This window comes from Onychostoma macrolepis, chromosome 05 (genome assembly GCF_012432095.1).
Source record: "Onychostoma macrolepis isolate SWU-2019 chromosome 05, ASM1243209v1, whole genome shotgun sequence".
Taxonomy (NCBI): Eukaryota; Metazoa; Chordata; class Actinopteri; order Cypriniformes; family Cyprinidae; genus Onychostoma; species Onychostoma macrolepis.
The window spans coordinates 12,179,051-12,197,917 of NC_081159.1; the positions used below are offsets into that span (position 1 = coordinate 12,179,051).

An 18,867-nucleotide genomic window follows, 5' to 3' on the forward strand; every position below is an offset into this window, starting at 1 on the left:
CCCTTAACCTTTGATTTGGTCCAATTAGACTCACAACTGTTGATCCCAATAGAGGTCTGAGGGAAAGTGTCCAGAACAGCTTACATATCAATAGCAACAGTGCACTTTAAACATGTCTCTCCTCATTATATCCTGCCATTATCTCTCATCAGTGTGTCAACAAGAAGGATAAGCAGCTGTTTGTCTCTTTCCACAGGTGTTTGATCTCTCCGCATACATATGCTTATTCTTGCCCAATCTCTCCATGAGAGCTGTGCCCAACAACTGTTAAGCAAGTTGGCACCTGCCAGATTGGTAGGATGCTGATTGCTCAGAGACTTTTTTGTCCTGCTTTGGTCTTCAAACACATTTCAACATTAACAACAAATATATAGTAAGTAAGTAAATTTTATTCATAGAGCACATTTAAATTAGCTTACACTGACCAAAGTGCTGTACAAAACAATCATAAAATACAGTAAAGTATAAAATAAAATACAAATTAAAATCCAAGATAACAATACTAATCCATAAATTAAAAATCAGGAAAGGCCATAGAATAAAGATGCGTTTTAAGTCTAGACTTAAAAAACAAAATAGACGGAGCACTCTTAATGTCAGGTGGCAACTGATTCCATAACTGTGGAGCAGCTACTGCAAAGGCTCTGTCACCTTTAAACTTAAGTCGTGACCGTGGGACATATAAAAGAGCTTTATTAGCAGATCTGGGGGACTTAGGAGCAGAATTAAATGAGATAAGATCAGAAATGTATAATGGGGCTTGTCCATTAAGTGCACTCTCAGAAATAAAGGTACAAAAGCTGTCACTAGGGCAGTACCTTTTCAAAAGGTACGTTTGTACCTAAAGGGTCCATTTTGGTACATATTAGTACTTAAAGTGTACATATTTGAACCTAATAGGTACAAAAGTGTACCTTTTGAAAAGGTACCGCCCCAGTGACAGCTATTGTACCTTTATTTCTGAGAGTGTGCTTTAAAAACAATCAACACAATTTTGAATTGAATTCTAAAGGAGACAGGAAGCCAGTGGAGTGACGCTAAAATTGGAGTGATATGATCACGTTTTTTTGCACCAGTTAATAGTTATAGTTTCAACTTAACCCTTTAAGCCCTGAATCTGAAACATTTTCCTTCTCATGCCCATTGTAGAGAATGTAAAAGTCAATAAAAATGCAATTCCCTGTGTGAAATTGGTTTATGGCTCCATGAAGGTTGGACATTGCGAAGTCATGGCTACCGGCAGGCAAATTACACTATATTTTGCATTTAAAATGCTGTGTTAGAAGGTCACAGCTTCAATATCCTCAAAGTGAGAAAGCCCTTCAATATTGATCACACTCTTGCACTTTTTATTCATCGTTTAGAAAATGTAACTGTACATTTTCATAGCACACTTGAGCTGTAAGTGCAAATAACCAAATTATTTTATACAAAATATGTCTGTATTTACTTTCCAGCTAGCTTAAAGATTGTTTAACAATAACCAAAGTTAAACTCGAAAGAAAATTCCAGATATTCATTAGACCAGCTAAACAATCAATAGCAATAACAATGGGGCTCATCGAAAACACAATTATGTTTAACTGCGTTATTTGTTCTCCGTTTTGCGTTACGGTTCCCAATCACATTTGTGCTGATGTCATTACTGAAGAGAAATATGCCTCTGTAGAGAATGTAGTTATTTCATTCAGTGTTGAATTAGTTCATTCCAGACCTTGGAGCTCTGGAGGGTCTAGATCTATTAAGTCATATCACCATGTTAAGACACTGAAACTCATCATTAATGCTGATAAAAACACATCAGTCTCAATTAAGCCTCCTTTTATTGTGTTTTAACCTTCTCGTCTCCTTGAGGGCTAAATGGAGTCCAATGAGCACCAGAAAAATCAAGCAAAATGTAAAATCTCATATTTGCATTGCAGCTCTCCCAACAACGGTGGTCTGCAGCAATAGCAAGTGTGGCTAAAACCCCAAACCCTTTCTGTTGACACTTCAATTACAGCTGTGTGATGAAGTGCAGTTTGGGGGCTAAAATTTGCAGCTCATTGTTTTGAAACTGCTTTTGAAATCCCACGACTGGGATCTGTTTCAATTTGGCTCTGTAGATGTCTCTTAAACAAAGAGGACTCCCTGAAGCCTGGAGCTCATGAGTGATTAGCACAATCAATGACACTATCAATATGACCATTTGGTGTCACCAACTGCAACAGGGGAAGTACAATTTGGAGAAGAAAAAAAATGTCTCTAACTGCAGCACCATGAGCTACTACGATGTACTGCTATTACTACTACTACTACTACAGTACTACTGATATGTACAACTATGTAAAATCATGCTTAGCGATTAGATTGAGCTAGTCTACTATACAAGGAAAGAAATACCAAAGAGGATTATCTAAGACAGGGGTGTCAAACTCATTCAAGATGGAATTTATTGGTTTAGACTGGACTAAATGTCAGCTTATGTCAATTTTTATATTTAAAAAACCTTGGTGTAGAAAGGAAAAAGAATATGCACAATACTCTTCTGGATTAAAGTCCGAATAACGAGTAGACCAGACAAACACTAACTAAACAGGCAGGAACTAAATACACATGACAATCACTGATAATTACTGAAACACGGCTGGACAAGACTTAACTAATAATCACACTTAACAAGGACAGGAACAAGACCAAATATGGACACAAGAGGCAGGAACACATGACACACACGACAGAGGACGTGACAGTACTCCCCCCTCCCGAAAGGCGCAACCCGCGCCGTAACAGTTCCACCAGGGAGGGTGGGCACTCTGGAGGCCCCTCAGGACAGACATGGACAGGAACGGGGACCTCCAGAGTGGAACAGACAGAGGCCATGGCAGGGCTCGGAGCTCAGGCGGCCATGGCGGAGCAGGGAGCTCAGGCGGCCATGGCGGATGGTCTTCGTGGCCATGGCGGAGCAGGGAGCTCAGGCGGCCATGGCAGATGGTCTTCGTGGCCATGGCCACATTCTTCGCCCGCCCACCCTACCCCAGAGCTCTACTACCCCCAAAATTTCCTTGGGGAATCCAGGGGGTATCAGGAGCCCTCCAGGGCGTAACAGACAGGACATGACACTGGCCAGACACACAGACAGGACCGGATAGCCCTCCAGGGCTAGACAGACAGGAACAGGACAGGGACAGGACAGGCCAGACACACAGACAGGACAGCCCACAGGAACAGTTCGGAAGCTGAGGCTTCTTTTGGGCATGACAGGGAGTCAGGGGCCCTCACAAGGTCCCTCAGCAACCGCCTCCACTTCCACGACAGGGAGGCAGGCGGCTGGAATGGTCTCCATGGCCACAACAAGAAAAGCCGCCTGCCCCAGACGAGTCTCCATGGACCAAGACAAGACAAGGTAAGTTTCATTAAAATATTCCTGTGGGCAAGACAAGACGGCACTCCTGGCCGTCACGTGTGGACTTGATCCACTTGGACCCGTTACTGGACTGGAGTCAGCGGCGTCCGGCGGGCTTGAGTCAGCGGCATCCGGCGACGATTCTCCCGCGAATGGCGGGCTGAAGAGCCGCAGACGGCGGCAGACAGGAGGGGCTCGCGGCCAACGGACTCGCGGCACTCGCGGCGATCCCGCCGAACTCCCACGCCTTTCCGTGGGCTAGAGCGGGAAGGACGAGCGGCGACTTCCATGCCGCGGGACAGACAGACCGGAACAAAAATAAAAGACTTAAAAAAACAGAAAACAAAACGTGGTGAAGGGGCGCCGCTTACTGTATAGGTCTGGTCTTCTGTCATGGTGCACACAGCAGGGAGGAACGAGGAACACGCAGACGAGGATAAACTTCAAAATAATAGTCTTTAATGGTGACATCAGGACAGGGCAAGACAAGGCAAGGCTGAGACAGACAGGAACACCGGCGAATAACGAGTAGACCAGACAAACACTAACTAAACAGGCAGGAACTAAATACACATGACAATCACTGATAATTACTGAAACACGGCTGGACAAGACTTAACTAATAATCACACTTAACAAGGACAGGAACAAGACCAAATATGGACACAAGAGGCAGGAACACATGACACACACGACAGAGGACGTGACACTAACATTAACTAATGGCTTGTTAATGCATTATTTTGACGACCTTACTTGAGAGGGCCCACAATAATTAACTCATTATTAACTACCCATACACTAACATTAACTCATGACTTGTTAATGCATTATTTTGACATGACTTTACTTGAGAGGGCCCACAATAATTAATTCATTATTAACTACCCATACACTAACATTAACTCATGGCTTTACTTTAGGGGGCCCAATCGTAATTAATTCACTGTTAACTACCTACTAAACTCAGCTCATGATTTATTTTATACTTACTATCAAATACACATGTACTAACACAGCGAGTATTCAGCCCGGTTAAGAGATGTGGTGTGGATTTTGAAGAAGTCAGAGTATACAGTAGTACAGTATCATCATGGCCTGCGTCTGGATGGACAGTGAACTGTTTCCGGGCATTTCTTCAGGATTGTTCTACAAATGTTCTTTATGGATTTTGAGGTTTTATTTTTATTTAGCTGTTTATAAATCTGTTTGATTTAGTTTACCCATAAATGTTAATTAATGCATTAACTATCAAACATGTACTAACATGTAATTAAGGCTGCCGTTATTGATGCGTGAGTCCATATGACTCCAGTTGTAGTTTAGGATAGCTCTTCATTAATTCATGATTAGTTAACAACTTTAATAATCATTAGTACTTGATGAATTAATTATTAATTTAGGCATTAGTACATGATTATTAATGTACCCTTATTGTAAAGTGTTACCAATATACCTTTTAGATTCAAATTAAAAACAATCTGTTTTTATGTAACTAACTTAAAATAGTCATGACTAAAAGAAAAAAAAAAAAAATTAGATGACTACCTTGTAAGACTTTATACAACCAGCCACAGAACTTGGCGTAAAACAAAAGGGAGCACATGTAAATTACTAAATCTAATTTATCAGAGTATGAATGAATATTTATTATGGAAATAAGTGAACGGGAATGTTTTCAGCATAATTAAATTTTCCCCCTCAAATCATCTTTCAGTCCAAGTTTCACTCCTCTACTAGTCATGTGTTTGACAGGCCTGATCTAAAAGATCAGCTGAACATCCACAACATGTCTTTTTTAGCAGATATAGACCACGACAACATTTCTACAAAATAACAAGACACTATGGAACAACGCTCACTGTCTAACTTCTGTCTGTTTCTGTTTGTTTTGTTCTGAATATGATTCACTCGGATGACAAGAGAAAAACGACCATACATACAAGAATAATATTCAGTGTCTATTGCCAAATTTCCTGTGACTATAATAAAAAGTTACAATTTGTAATCTTTTTTAAGACATCTACTGGTACAGTAATTTCATAATCGTTTAGGTTACACCATAAGAGTAGTTGGGCTCATCAGATGACCGTATAAAATCAGAATTTTAATCAGTTTAGGGTTTGTTTTTTGACCGTCTTATCAATAAATACAAATGTTGTTGTCAAAAATAGCTGAGAGGAAATTAATTCCACATACCAGATGTTTCTTGTTGAACTTATAAACGTATCTGTTCTCTCCATTAAGAATATCAAGAGAACTGAATGGTGTAGAGAAACGGCAAAGGAAGGACATGAAGGGTCATACCGCCTTGGGAGATGGGAGAGAGATGGCAGCCAGCCAGTATCTGCTGTTCAGAGAAATTGATCAAGGAAAGGGAGCTAGGTTCAGAATAATTGAATTAAGGCTGACAGAAGCGCTGACCAAAACCTTCAGACACAGGTGATACTACAAGGTCAGGAACAAGACCAAATATGGACACAAGAGGCAGGAACACATGACACACACGACAGAGGACGTGACACTAACATTAACTAATGGCTTGTTAATGCATTATTTTGACGACCTTACTTGAGAGGGCCCACAATAATTAACTCATTATTAACTACCCATACACTAACATTAACTCATGACTTGTTAATGCATTATTTTGACATGACTTTACTTGAGAGGGCCCACAATAATTAATTCATTATTAACTACCCATACACTAACATTAACTCATGGCTTTACTTTAGGGGGCCCAATCGTAATTAATTCACTGTTAACTACCTACTAAACTCAGCTCATGATTTATTTTATACTTACTATCAAATACACATGTACTAACACAGCGAGTATTCAGCCCGGTTAAGAGATGTGGTGTGGATTTTGAAGAAGTCAGAGTATACAGTAGTACAGTATCATCATGGCTCATGCCTGGATGGACAGTGAACTGTTTCGGCATTTCTTCAGGATTGTTCTACAAATGTTCTTTATGGATTTTGAGGTTTTATTTTTATTTAGCTGTTTATAAATCTGTTTGATTTAGTTTACCCATAAATGTTAATTAATGCATTAACTATCAAACATGTACTAACATGTAATTAAGGCTGCCGTTATTGATGCGTGAGTCCATATGACTCCAGTTGTAGTTTAGGATAGCTCTTCATTAATTCATGATTAGTTAACAACTTTAATAATCATTAGTACTTGATGAATTAATTATTAATTTAGGCATTAGTACATGATTATTAATGTACCCTTATTGTAAAGTGTTACCAATATACCTTTTAGATTCAAATTAAAACAATCTGTTTTTATGTAACTAACTTAAAATAGTCATGACTAAAAGAAAAAAAAAAAATTAGATGACTACCTTGTAAGACTTTATACAACCAGCCACAGAACTTGGCGTAAAACAAAAGGGAGCACATGTAAATTACTAAATCTAATTTATCAGAGTATGAATGAATATTTATTATGGAAATAAGTGAACGGGAATGTTTTCAGCATAATTAAATTTTCCCCCTCAAATCATCTTTCAGTCCAAGTTTCACTCCTCTACTAGTCATGTGTTTGACAGGCCTGATCTAAAAGATCAGCTGAACATCCACAACATGTCTTTTTTAGCAGATATAGACCACGACAACATTTCTACAAAATAACAAGACACTATGGAACAACGCTCACTGTCTAACTTCTGTCTGTTTCTGTTTGTTTTGTTCTGAATATGATTCACTCGGATGACAAGAGAAAAACGACCATACATACAAGAATAATATTCAGTGTCTATTGCCAAATTTCCTGTGACTATAATAAAAAGTTACAATTTGTAATCTTTTTTAAGACATCTACTGGTACAGTAATTTCATAATCGTTTAGGTTACACCATAAGAGTAGTTGGGCTCATCAGATGACCGTATAAAATCAGAATTTTAATCAGTTTAGGGTTTGTTTTTTTTGACCGTCTTATCAATAAATACAAATGTTGTTGTCAAAAATAGCTGAGAGGAAATTAATTCCACATACCAGATGTTTCTTGTTGAACTTATAAACGTATCTGTTCTCTCCATTAAGAATATCAAGAGAACTGAATGGTGTAGAGAAACGGCAAAGGAAGGACATGAAGGGTCATACCGCCTTGGGAGATGGGAGAGAGATGGCAGCCAGCCAGTATCTGCTGTTCAGAGAAATTGATCAAGGAAAGGGGAGCTAGGTTCAGAATAATTGAATTAAGGCTGACAGAAGCGCTGACCAAAACCTTCAGACACAGGTGATACTACAAGGTCATGTGATGCAGAGTATAGACCATCACAACTGGTGAAAAATAGCATAGAGGAGAAATGAATGACAGAGTTAGATGATGTCTAATAGTTACCTTGATTGCAGAGCTCTCGGGTCAGTGGATTATCTACGTTATATAATAAGCGGTACTAATGAGGGGCGAACACAGGTATAGTGGGATACTTAATCATAATCATCCATCATTATGTGTACATTCTTCCATTACTTTAAATCTGCATTAACTTCATCCGAAATTAATGTGCATTGGCATTGATGTGTCCATTTGGATCATGTTTTAAGAACAAAGCCAGGGACAAAATATTGTCTCACTTTACCTGCTCTGTGACTGCTATACTTTTTAACAAATGTATATTCATCTGCAGTCTTTTCATGGAAGAATTCAATCAACAACAAATATTAAAGAATCACCTAGGACCAAAAACACCTTTAATGCAGAAAAAACCCATGGACTGCTGTAGGCTAGTAGTACAAATCTTTGGTACTTATTATGTTGATATTTCATGAAAAAAAGGACTGAATGCATTAAAAAGGAATGAGAAAATGTGAGATTACTTGCAAATATATTCCTAATAACTTTGTAATAACAATTCCTATTAAACAAATTGAATTGAACTGAAATCTGCAACAACAACAAAAAAAAAAATGATGAAAAAATTGTGATATTTTTAATCTATTGTAATGTTTTAATCTTTTGACAGCACAAATTCATTGAGCAAAAGGGATTTGTTCCTCCTTTATGAATGCGGCAAATAGTCTGAAGTGACAAAATTGACTCTCAGCCTTGAATGTGACAGAACGGCACTGCAATAAGTCCTTGCTAGACAGGTTTTTCCTTTTTCCGCTCCTTACGCGCACAGATAATGCTCTCCGCAGGTACACCGTCTCATCATGGCCAATTGTTTCCCCCTGTGAGTGCTTTATCTAAGCTGGTCTGAGACTGTTCAGCCTCATTGAACATCAATGGCCCTCCTCTTCATCCCCTCTTACCGAGCCATCAGCGCCAGCATCCCTTGGCATCAAGGCTGTAACAAAGGCAGGGATTCTGCTGCACCGCAGGATGTGGAGGCAAAACGGGGGAACAGACGAACAGAGAAACCTCACACAAAATGAGAGAACAAGGAAGATTTGGAGTGGGAGTGTTTTGCCTACTCTTGTGAGGAGGGAAATTCAATTTTGACCTTGTAAACTGGAGGTTTTTTTTAATAGAAAAGTCATTTAAGTGCTGAGTGATAATATTTTAATGCTCTAAAATTGAGATCCAATCAGATATTCTGGGAAAATCAGGTCATATGAGTGTACCATAAACAACAGCTGTGCAATTTGAAAGAACATATAGATTTAAGCAGAATCAAAGCAAATCTGTCTCAAAGAGAGTCTTTTAAAGTGAGCGTGTAACTTCCCGATGCTGCAATACTACGGTCCATGTGACCGAATTGAGTCCACCATCTATTTCACACTTTGCAAGCAGCCCAATTGCCATATTTATCACGACGACTCAAGACACGCAAAAGTACGGAATTCATCAACACTTCATTGTAACATCAGGCAGAATAAAAGGCGGAGGCTCCAATCCATGACAGGGTCCTCATCTGAGCCCACCGAGGTTCCAATTTGTCACAGAGATTCATAACAAAGCCTGTCTCTCTCTGTACACACTTTAATTTCCCAACTCCACCTGGGCCATGAGAACACCTGCCTTTGTAAAAAACCTTCCAGCAGTGAAGTCAGAATGCATTCCAGGTAGCTTTAATATGCTCAAATGCAATTCATCGCGATGCTAAAACCAAACAATGACTAGGAGCCATATGCCTGTAACATTTGTAATGATAAATCCCAATGAAGAATTAATGAAGCCCGGATCAAATCTGCAAGCTGTTGCCCTCTCATTTGTGCTGGACTAATATATTTCCACTGGGGTCTGCTGGGATTGTCGCAACCTACAGCACTACAGGCCATCAATGAATCAGAGAATGTATTGGCATCCAGTAACGTGCCCCCAAACACTGGCTGGAAAATATGGTACCAGGTGGGCCTATTCATAGTGTGATTTTATATATATTTATATATATGTCAGAACCCAAAACATTGATTGTACTGTATTATGGGTTCATTATAATATGGATTACTGCCTTAAATTCTACCTGTTGCAGATTAACAGATGATGATAAAAAATTATACACACAGTGGACCCAAAGAAATGTACTTGTAAGTTTTAATGAATAAACGTCATTTATTATATGTGACCGTGGACCACAAAACCAGTCATAAGGGTCAATTTTTTGAAAATTAGATTTATACATCATCGGAATAAATAAGCTTCCCATCGGTGTATGGTTTGTTAGGATAGGACAATATTTGACTAAGATACAACTATTTGAAAATCTGGAATCTGAGGGTGCAAAAAAAATCAAAATATTGAGAAAATCACCTTTAAAGTTGTCCAAATGAAGGTGGCGCTCAATAAACATTTCTTATGTTGTGTTTTTTGCATCATTGCTGATTAACAGTATTAACTTGCTAAAAAAATGTGGTCACACTTTATTTTAAGGTTCAATTCTCACCATTAACAAACCATTAAATGTGGCTTTTGTTTCAATAAACTTTTTGTAGATGTAGAATATGATCATTTAGAATATGTGCTTTAAAAAATACTAATAAACAGCCAATATGTTAATAATAGGCATGCTAATAAGCAACTAGTTAATAGTGAGAATTGGTCCCTTTACTAAAGTGTAAAGTGTATACCAAAAATACTGACCTAAAATATTTGTACAATAATATATTTCAAGGAAATATAATGTAATAATATATTTTGACTTTTTAAGCAAACCATTCATAAATATTACTATAATAAAATAATAATAAATATTATATTTTGAATCAAAGCATTAAGCAATGGATATGCTTTTAAAAACTAATACAAAATGTATATTCTGGTTGGCAAATTTTGTGGAACACATTCAGTATGATATATCTGTGTGAACTAGGAGAACTTCACACATTCACTAAAATCACTTTGAAAAAAGAATTAGAAAATTAGAGTTAAGAAAGAAAGAAAAAAAAAGTTGTTTGCAGAAATTCTTATGTTTTTTTTTTAGGATTCACAAGTTCCCAAATAGTTTTTGGGGCCATTGTATGTTCATACAGAGCTAAAGGCTTTGCAAAGCCCTAGACAACAGAATCAGAAAAAAATAGAGAATACAGTACAGAGTGATTGTTGTGGAGAATGGAATGATCAGATTGATTATGAAACTACAATTAATCCAATACAAATGTAAAGGTTACACTTTATTTTGATAGTCCACTTTAGACATTCTACTAAGTATAAGTAACGACATGTCAACTAATTCTCATTCATTTGCAACTACATGTCTACTAACTCTCAGAATAGACTGTTAGGGTAGGTTTAGGGTTAGTAGACTAAGTTGACATAGAGCTGATAAAATGTAAAAACTGTAACTTGAATGCAATGTAAGTCGCTTTGGATAAAAGCGTCTGCTAAATGTAAATGTAAATGTAAATAAATACTTGCAAAGTTTCTCATAGTGAGCATGTTGTGGACCTATCAAAATAAAGTGTTAGAAGATATTAAGCAGATGGTCTACCAATACTCTGATGACTGCTAGTTGACATTTAGTTGCAAAGTTACTTACTGTAAGTAGAATGTCTCAAGTGGACTATCAAAATAAAGTGTTACAAATTTAAATTTAAAACAAGTTCTTACCTTTAACCTGAATGCCTATACGAAAGTAGACATCTGAGCTACTGAGGTAACGCTCCACCAAAATGTAGTACCACTGCTCCCAGGATGGCAGCGGGACCTCCAGCTCACAGGGAACGTTCTCTCTGCAGTCCATAGCGCTGGAGTTATGCACCGGCGGGGCCCTTGAGCGGATCTTCAGCAGAACCGGACAGCTCTCCCCGCTTCTGTTCTTTGTATTGCAGTCTACAAGCTGTACCTTCACCCGAGAGATGTAGTTTGGGATGAACACTCTGCCAGGTACAAGGGAAAGAAATGTAGAGGACATCTGCTTGAAAGCTACACTGACTGTAGACATTGTCTCATGAGACATAATAATACTAGTATGCTTATCGAAATGCCAAGGAAGCATTTAAACGGGAATGTGTTTTTGTACTCTCAGAAGAACTTTAAACTTCAGCCCATTGTAACAAACTTTTTGAAAATGCATAAAGCAATTAAATTATATCTCTCCGTCTTAATTTTCTACATCAATAACAACTAATCAGGAAACAAATGCAAGTCGCCCTTTTCAATTTGAACAGAGATTGAGAACAACTGTGAAGTTAGAATAAATAACTAATATCTACATTTTTGGCCATGACACAATTGGCTTTGTCTTTTGGTTTTTGATAATTAACAATATGAGCAGCACACCAAATGCTCAATCAAACAGAACACAAGTTGTTTACAGATCTGCTGGATCCTGTTTCCTGTTTTGGAACGTAAACTTGGTCTTTGAAATTTGCCTTGAATTTAAAAAAAAATTATAATAATTATTGGATGGTTAATTCATCCCTTCTTCCAATTTTACGCACTACTGTTTTGTATTTCACAACTGATTAAATAGTATTTTCTATTATGAATACTACACATTCTTATTTAATCGACAAACTAAATAACAAGAGCTATGCATAATAACTATATTTAACATAGTCCACTAGATTTTATTACATATAAGATGATTCCTATTTCTTCCTACACATTCATGTGGCAGATATCCTATATATGCTATAAAATAGTGCATAATAATATCCAGACATCCATTAAACAGCAGCTGCCTAAGTGTCACAGCATATAATACACTGACCCTCTCAAATGTTCGCTGAAAACCAGCTTTTAATAATACAAAAAAGCCCATCTTCATAATGTCCAGTGCTCAAGGTCTTTACTGTGTACCCTGTTGTTTATGAATGCATTTCATCACCTCTCCCTCCTCCATTTTCCTCTTTTTCATTTAGAAAGACTTTATTTGCTAATTGAGAGGAGAGCTTTAATATCTGAACCTAATGAGAGTAGAAGCCTGAAATGGAGGGAAGCTTGAGAAAAGGATGTGTGTGGAATGGTAAAGTGTTGAGAGCAGAACGAGGGAGAGAAAAGGCGAGAGACTTGCACGGTGTGTGCGTTCGTGTGTCTAATATAAGGAAAGATGTGTGAAAGTCTGCAAAGATGACAATAGAGTAGAAATGCTCACAATCTTGAAAGATGGTTTTATTTAAGTGTTTGGAATCACATGAGGATGATTACACCACCGTTCATGAATTTGGGGTGGTAAAATTGTTTTATGTTTTTAAAAGAAGTGTTCACCAAGGCTGCATTTATTTGATCAAAAATACAGCAAAACTGTTTTCTATTTTATATATTTTAAACTGTTTTCTAATAATATATTTTAAAGTTAATATATTTTAGTGTGTGTGTGTGTGCTACATTGTGGGGACCACACAAGCATAGTAAAAACTGGAATTTTTATTAAAATTAATAAAAAATAGCAATGCAAACAGGTTTTCTGTTAGGGGTAGGTTTAGGGTTAGGGTTAGGGGATAGAAAATATCGTTTGGTCAGTATAAAAGTAATAGAAGTCTATGGAAAGTCCCCACAATTCACAGAAACAAACGTGTGTGTGTGTGTGTGTGTGTGTGTGTAAGTGGATATATTGCATCTTAATTTCATCTTATAAATAATCACTCACTTGTAGAGTACAGATCTATTGTGAAGAGGAATCATCTGGTCAATGAAGTAACCAGGATACAGCACTGAAATCCCAATGAGCCTCTGAACAATAAGCTGAGGTTGAAAGAGGTACTGACATTCCTCGTGAAGACCCTGCACAAAAAGAGTGAAACAAACAGGAAATAGATGGATTAGTTACAGGCTAAAATCCACTCAGTATCCATCTTCAAATACACTGAGCCATGAAATACAGTGTCACAAAAAATGTATACATGCGTATTTATGATATGGAAATGCTCGTGGAAGGGGGGCAACTCCCACTGAGAGAGCCTTATGATCACTTCAAATGGAGGGAAACTGTCATTACATTTGCATCGCTTCTGATGATTTGCTGTGTGATATTTCTCATGGCCAACTGCACAACAACTCTCACCTCAGACTCTGGAGAAAAAGATCAAACACTATTGTCGTTTCTCCACTTGGTGAAAAATTCAGATAAAAGATTTTGAACTGTCTGCAATGTTTACTGATTCCAAACAAATGGAGGATCCAGCCAAAACCTTGTCTTCTTTGAATTCTGCTTTACATTTACAGTTCTTCTTTTAGTAGTGATTTTAAAAATGAGGAACACAGCAACATGAATGATTCATCTTAAAGTACCAGGAACAATTTATTTTGAGAAAATAAAAAAAGACAAGAGTTGGGGATTGAAATTCATGAATAAAAAATTAATACTGAGCACTGGGGGAGTTTTGACAAAGAGTCAAAAATGTTGGATCCTTGCTCAAAGTGTAAGGTGGTGTGCCTTTCACTAGGTGTGCCTGGTGTAAATAACAAACGGAAACGTAACACACATTCAATTTTTTTTTTTTTTTTTTAAATCAGCAAGGATACATTAAATTCATCAAAAGTTACAGAAAATAAATTTATTAAGATACAAAAGATTTATATTTCAAATAAACACTGTTCTTTTTAACTTTCTCATCAATGAATACTGGAAAAAAGTTATTACAGTTTCCACAAAAAAATTAAAAATAAATAACAATAACAATAACATTGCTAATAATAACAAGGATTGTTTCTTGTTGCACCAACTCAGTATATTAGAATGATTTCTGACACTAAAACTGAAGTAATGATGCAGAAAATTCTGCTTTGCCATCACAGGAATGAATACAAATTTTGAATATATTAAAATAGGAAACAGTGTCTTTAAATGGCAATATTATTTCACAATATTACGTGTTTTACTGTATTTTTGATCAAATACAGAAATTGCAGTCTTGGTAAGCATACGAAATTTTAAAAAAGCACTAAAAAAAAAAAAAAAACACACTTACTGACCCCAAACGTTTGAACAACAATGTATTTGTACATGGCACTGATAACTATATGATATGTACTGCTTTGACAGATTATACTAAGGCTTTTTGAACTGAGCTGTTTTGCTTTCACCATTACAGGATCACAGTTGGCAGTGTTATCGAGAGATGCGTAGCTGTAAAAACCACATTGGTTTCAGTATACGACAGATGTTGTGGCGTATGCTCCAATTAAAGATCCGAAGATCTGTATAGATTCGCAGACAATTTTTCACAGTGCAATTGCATGAAGACTTGAGGTGTGAGAAAGGGAGGTGGAGGGATTAAAGACGGAGAGAAGGTTGGCGAATCCAAGAGCTTTTATTTATTATGGCACACCATGGCAAATTACAATGCAACGTTTCATCATGGAAACCTCGGCTTCTCTCACGCAGGTACTCCTGCCCTAAACACATTCATCATTGTCGAACGGGGTAGTATAACCCCTCCTCCCTACTCGGCCAGCGTCTTTTCTTACCATCTCCACACAGAGAAATACAATCACGCCAAACAAAGAGGTATTAAATGTCTAGGAATCACTCTAAAAGAATACATTAGCTTTCCAGAGCGCACGTTCCTGTTTCCGTCGTTTGTACTGGACTACCGCCTGAGACGCGGGGTCATTTTCACTGGCTTTTTCAACCCACAGCGCTGTCGAATGTCAACCGCATATCACTGCTGGCTTCCTGTTGAGGTCAGTCAGCCATGTTATTACTTCATAAGGTAGGGAGCGAGAGTCTGCTGGCGCATCTGTCAGTTCAATGCAGTTAAACAATAACCGAGCAGTCGTCAGCAACGGCGGCCTCTTCCAGTGCTGAAATGCTATTCAGTAGACGTGAAGAGAGGGGGCGGGGCAACGGAAAGAGCTAATTGGCTTGCAGTGGTGTGTGATTAATTATGCTGTGGGATTCACTGCCTCAATAGTCATCCTATAATTAGATATTTTTCAAGACGTGAAATAAATAAATAAATAAATAAATAAAAATCTTTAAAAAGCCTTTACTAAAAATTGTGTGTGCTTCATGTCATTTCCAAAATTCTCTGTGATATGAATTAGTAGCTAAGAGTACAATATAACACATATTCAGAGAATTTGAAGGCTTTCATCTGCTAAACACTAGGACACTGATGACATGATTGCAACATTGTGCATTAAAACATAACTGGCAACATCACTGTATAAACACATCATTCTGCATCTTTATAGCAGCTGATAAAAACTACAATGACATTATAAAATACATAAGCTTTTATACTGAAAAGAAAAGCAGATAATATGCATATATTACCACTCAAACGTTTGGGGTCAGTAAGAAATTAACACTTTTATTCAGCAAGGATGCAATAAATTGATCAAAAATAATGTTAAAGAGTTTTATATTGTTATAAAAAATATATTGCAAAAAAATAATTTCAATTTTCCTGTTTCATTTTTATACATTGCTATATGATGTGCTACAAATGGCAAAAGTTGACTTTGATAATAACAAGAAATGTTTCTTGAGCAGCATATTAGAATAATTGCTGAAGAATTATGTGGTAAGACTGAAATAATGGCTGCTGAAAATTCAGCTTTGTCACCACAGAAATGACTTCCATTTTATATTAAAATAGAAAACAATTTTAAATTGTAACACTATTTCACAATATTATTGTTTTTACAATATGGTTGATCAAATAAATGCAGCCTTAGTAAGCATAAAGAGACTTCTTTCAAAAACAACCCTAAAACATCTGAATATTAGTAATAGCATTCAGACATTAAATACATACAACAAAGAAAGGCACAACATGATTACAATATAAATATTAGTATCTCAGTAGGGAAAAAATGGCAGAAAACACATAAATGAAAGAATAAATAAAAAATAAAGAGTCTTTTTAATCTTTTTCTAACTACTTTGTGTCTGAATACTGTATAATACTTTACAAAAAATAAAAAATAAAATAAAAATACCTTGCAGGATTGTTCCCATCGTGCATCTTAGAGATGATAGATAATCACAAACAAAATCTCTTTCAAAAGACAGAAAAAAATAAGATTTGTCTTCATATAATTACACTTGAAAGACTTACGAAGATATTTCTGGTTCGTGAATATAATGAGCAGCCGACGCAGTCTGGGTATTTTCAAGGGACTGAACATTTCAGTGCATTCAAGTGATTTTGACAACGGGACACCTAAGAAACAGCTGACTCCCTGGCCAGCGCACTGACAATGTCCCATGCAAGAAGCAAGCAAATCATCCACCATTTATTCTTTGCAGCTCTCATCATGACAGTAAACATCAATATCAATATTTCAGAAGCAGCTAATCAAAACCACATATTTTTCATCATTTGCTTTAACGCTAAATGCACCTAACCATCGAAAACCTCAGAGCCTTCATAAGTAGCCGTGACACTCTAGAGGTATGTGTTGTAATGGTGGCAGAACACATTCTCATTTCATTAAGGTCTATTTGGTGGATTTGCACCACTGGGTAGGTGTCACTGCATAGTCGGTTTTCTGAGTCATGTGTCGCTCATTATCTCTGGTGTATTATCAAGGTCTAATTCGCTCTCAGCTTGATTAGAAGACTCATTCATTTCAGCACGAACTGTTCTGCAAATCACTTCTGCAGCCATACACCAGAACTAAGATAGTCTCAAGGCGTCGGGTTTGTCTTCTCGGTAATAAGTGAGACATTTACATGGACACGCAAAGAACAATTCATTGATGGCTTCAATAAACCCTTTGTTTCCCCTATTACAGCACAAGCAAGTGATTTTTCATAGACTGCTATGCAGTTTGCTTGTGCTGGCACACTACTCCTACTATTGCTCTAATATTATGTATATATTAAAAAAACATGACTATAATACCTACAGTATAACACCAGAATATGCATTTATGGTATCAACCAGTAGAGGCTACCAGGGTAATACTAACCAATTACCCTAGAGCTCGTGGGGTGAACTTGCTATTACAACCTTCATTTTAAACTTCATTTCCAGTGTGATGGATGAGCACAGATTTTGAAAATGTCTTTTTTGATAGCCAAAATAAATAAAAAAATTAATTTAAAAATTTATATTTTTTACACAAAATTGGATTAAAATGTACTATGTTGAAATAATTAATGTAGAATAATTCCAGTTGTTTCAGTTTTACTATTTTTAAAATTTTTTCTTTGCAGTATTCAGAGTTTGTTTTGTATTGTTCTAATGTGCTCACACAAACATAATAGGAATAGCAAAGGAATAGCATGTTGACAGAATGACATGACATAATAATATTTTAAAATACACTTTAATACATTTATATTTAATATACTTTAATTTATTCCTGTGATGGCAAAGCTGAATTGTCAATCTTCAGTGTCTCATGATGCTTCAGAAATAATTATAATATGCTGATTTGGTGCTCAAGAAACATTTATCATTACGATCGATGTAGAAAACACTTTTTTTGTGTAAACTGTGACTTTTTCATGTTTCTGTAAAAAACTGAAATTTCAAATGAACCGCATTGACTTAAAAAAAAGAAGTCGTCGTCTTTTATAACATTGTAAATGTCTTTGCTGTCGCTATTGATCTTTGAATCGCATGAATCTTTGCAGAATAAAATCATTTCTTTTAAAAGAAGGCTTACTGACCTCAAAGTTTTGAATGATAGTGTAAATATGAAAAAATAAACTATAAGTATGAAATGGATTGTATAGATTGCCTTTGGGAGAAAATTATTCTTAAAATCTATAATGCCTGCCAGATGGAAGTACCTACTAAGTGAGTAAGTGTTAAGTATTAGTGTTATTCTGGCCATGATGCAATGTTTTATCCGGAACGTAATGAATTACTACTACACAATCTACGTGTAAGTAAATGGAAACATCACTTTTTAGCTTAAAATGGCAGATTGGAGTTGTAGCTGGGATAATAAAGATGGAAAAGCAAAACAGCGGCCATTAAACAACAAACTTGAGATGGAGCCCCATCTGTTGTTTGTCCATGGCTGCATACATAAAGCAGGCACAGCTGGTGCTGGTGGAGGCAGACACGGCCTTGCTTCTGTACCCCCACCCCGTGCTTTTTGCATTGTGTCTGACATGCAAGATTTGTCAACTTGTGACGCCTCTGCCTTCTTACAATTCTTCATTGATCTG

At 36.8% G+C, this 18,867-nt stretch overlaps 1 protein-coding gene across 2 annotated transcripts in view; it reads right to left on the reverse strand.

Moving 5' to 3' along the window:
- Nucleotides 1-18,867, reverse strand: part of tmem8b (transmembrane protein 8B) — a 139,864-nt gene that overhangs the window by 54,955 nt on the left and 66,042 nt on the right. For both annotated transcript variants that reach the window (XM_058777690.1, XM_058777691.1), the window contains exons 4-5: nt 13,381-13,514; nt 11,397-11,665 (exon numbers count right to left, since the gene is read on the reverse strand). In XM_058777690.1, the coding sequence (XP_058633673.1) occupies nt 11,397-11,665; nt 13,381-13,514 (403 nt within the window). The remainder of the gene's footprint in view (nt 1-11,396; nt 11,666-13,380; nt 13,515-18,867) is intronic.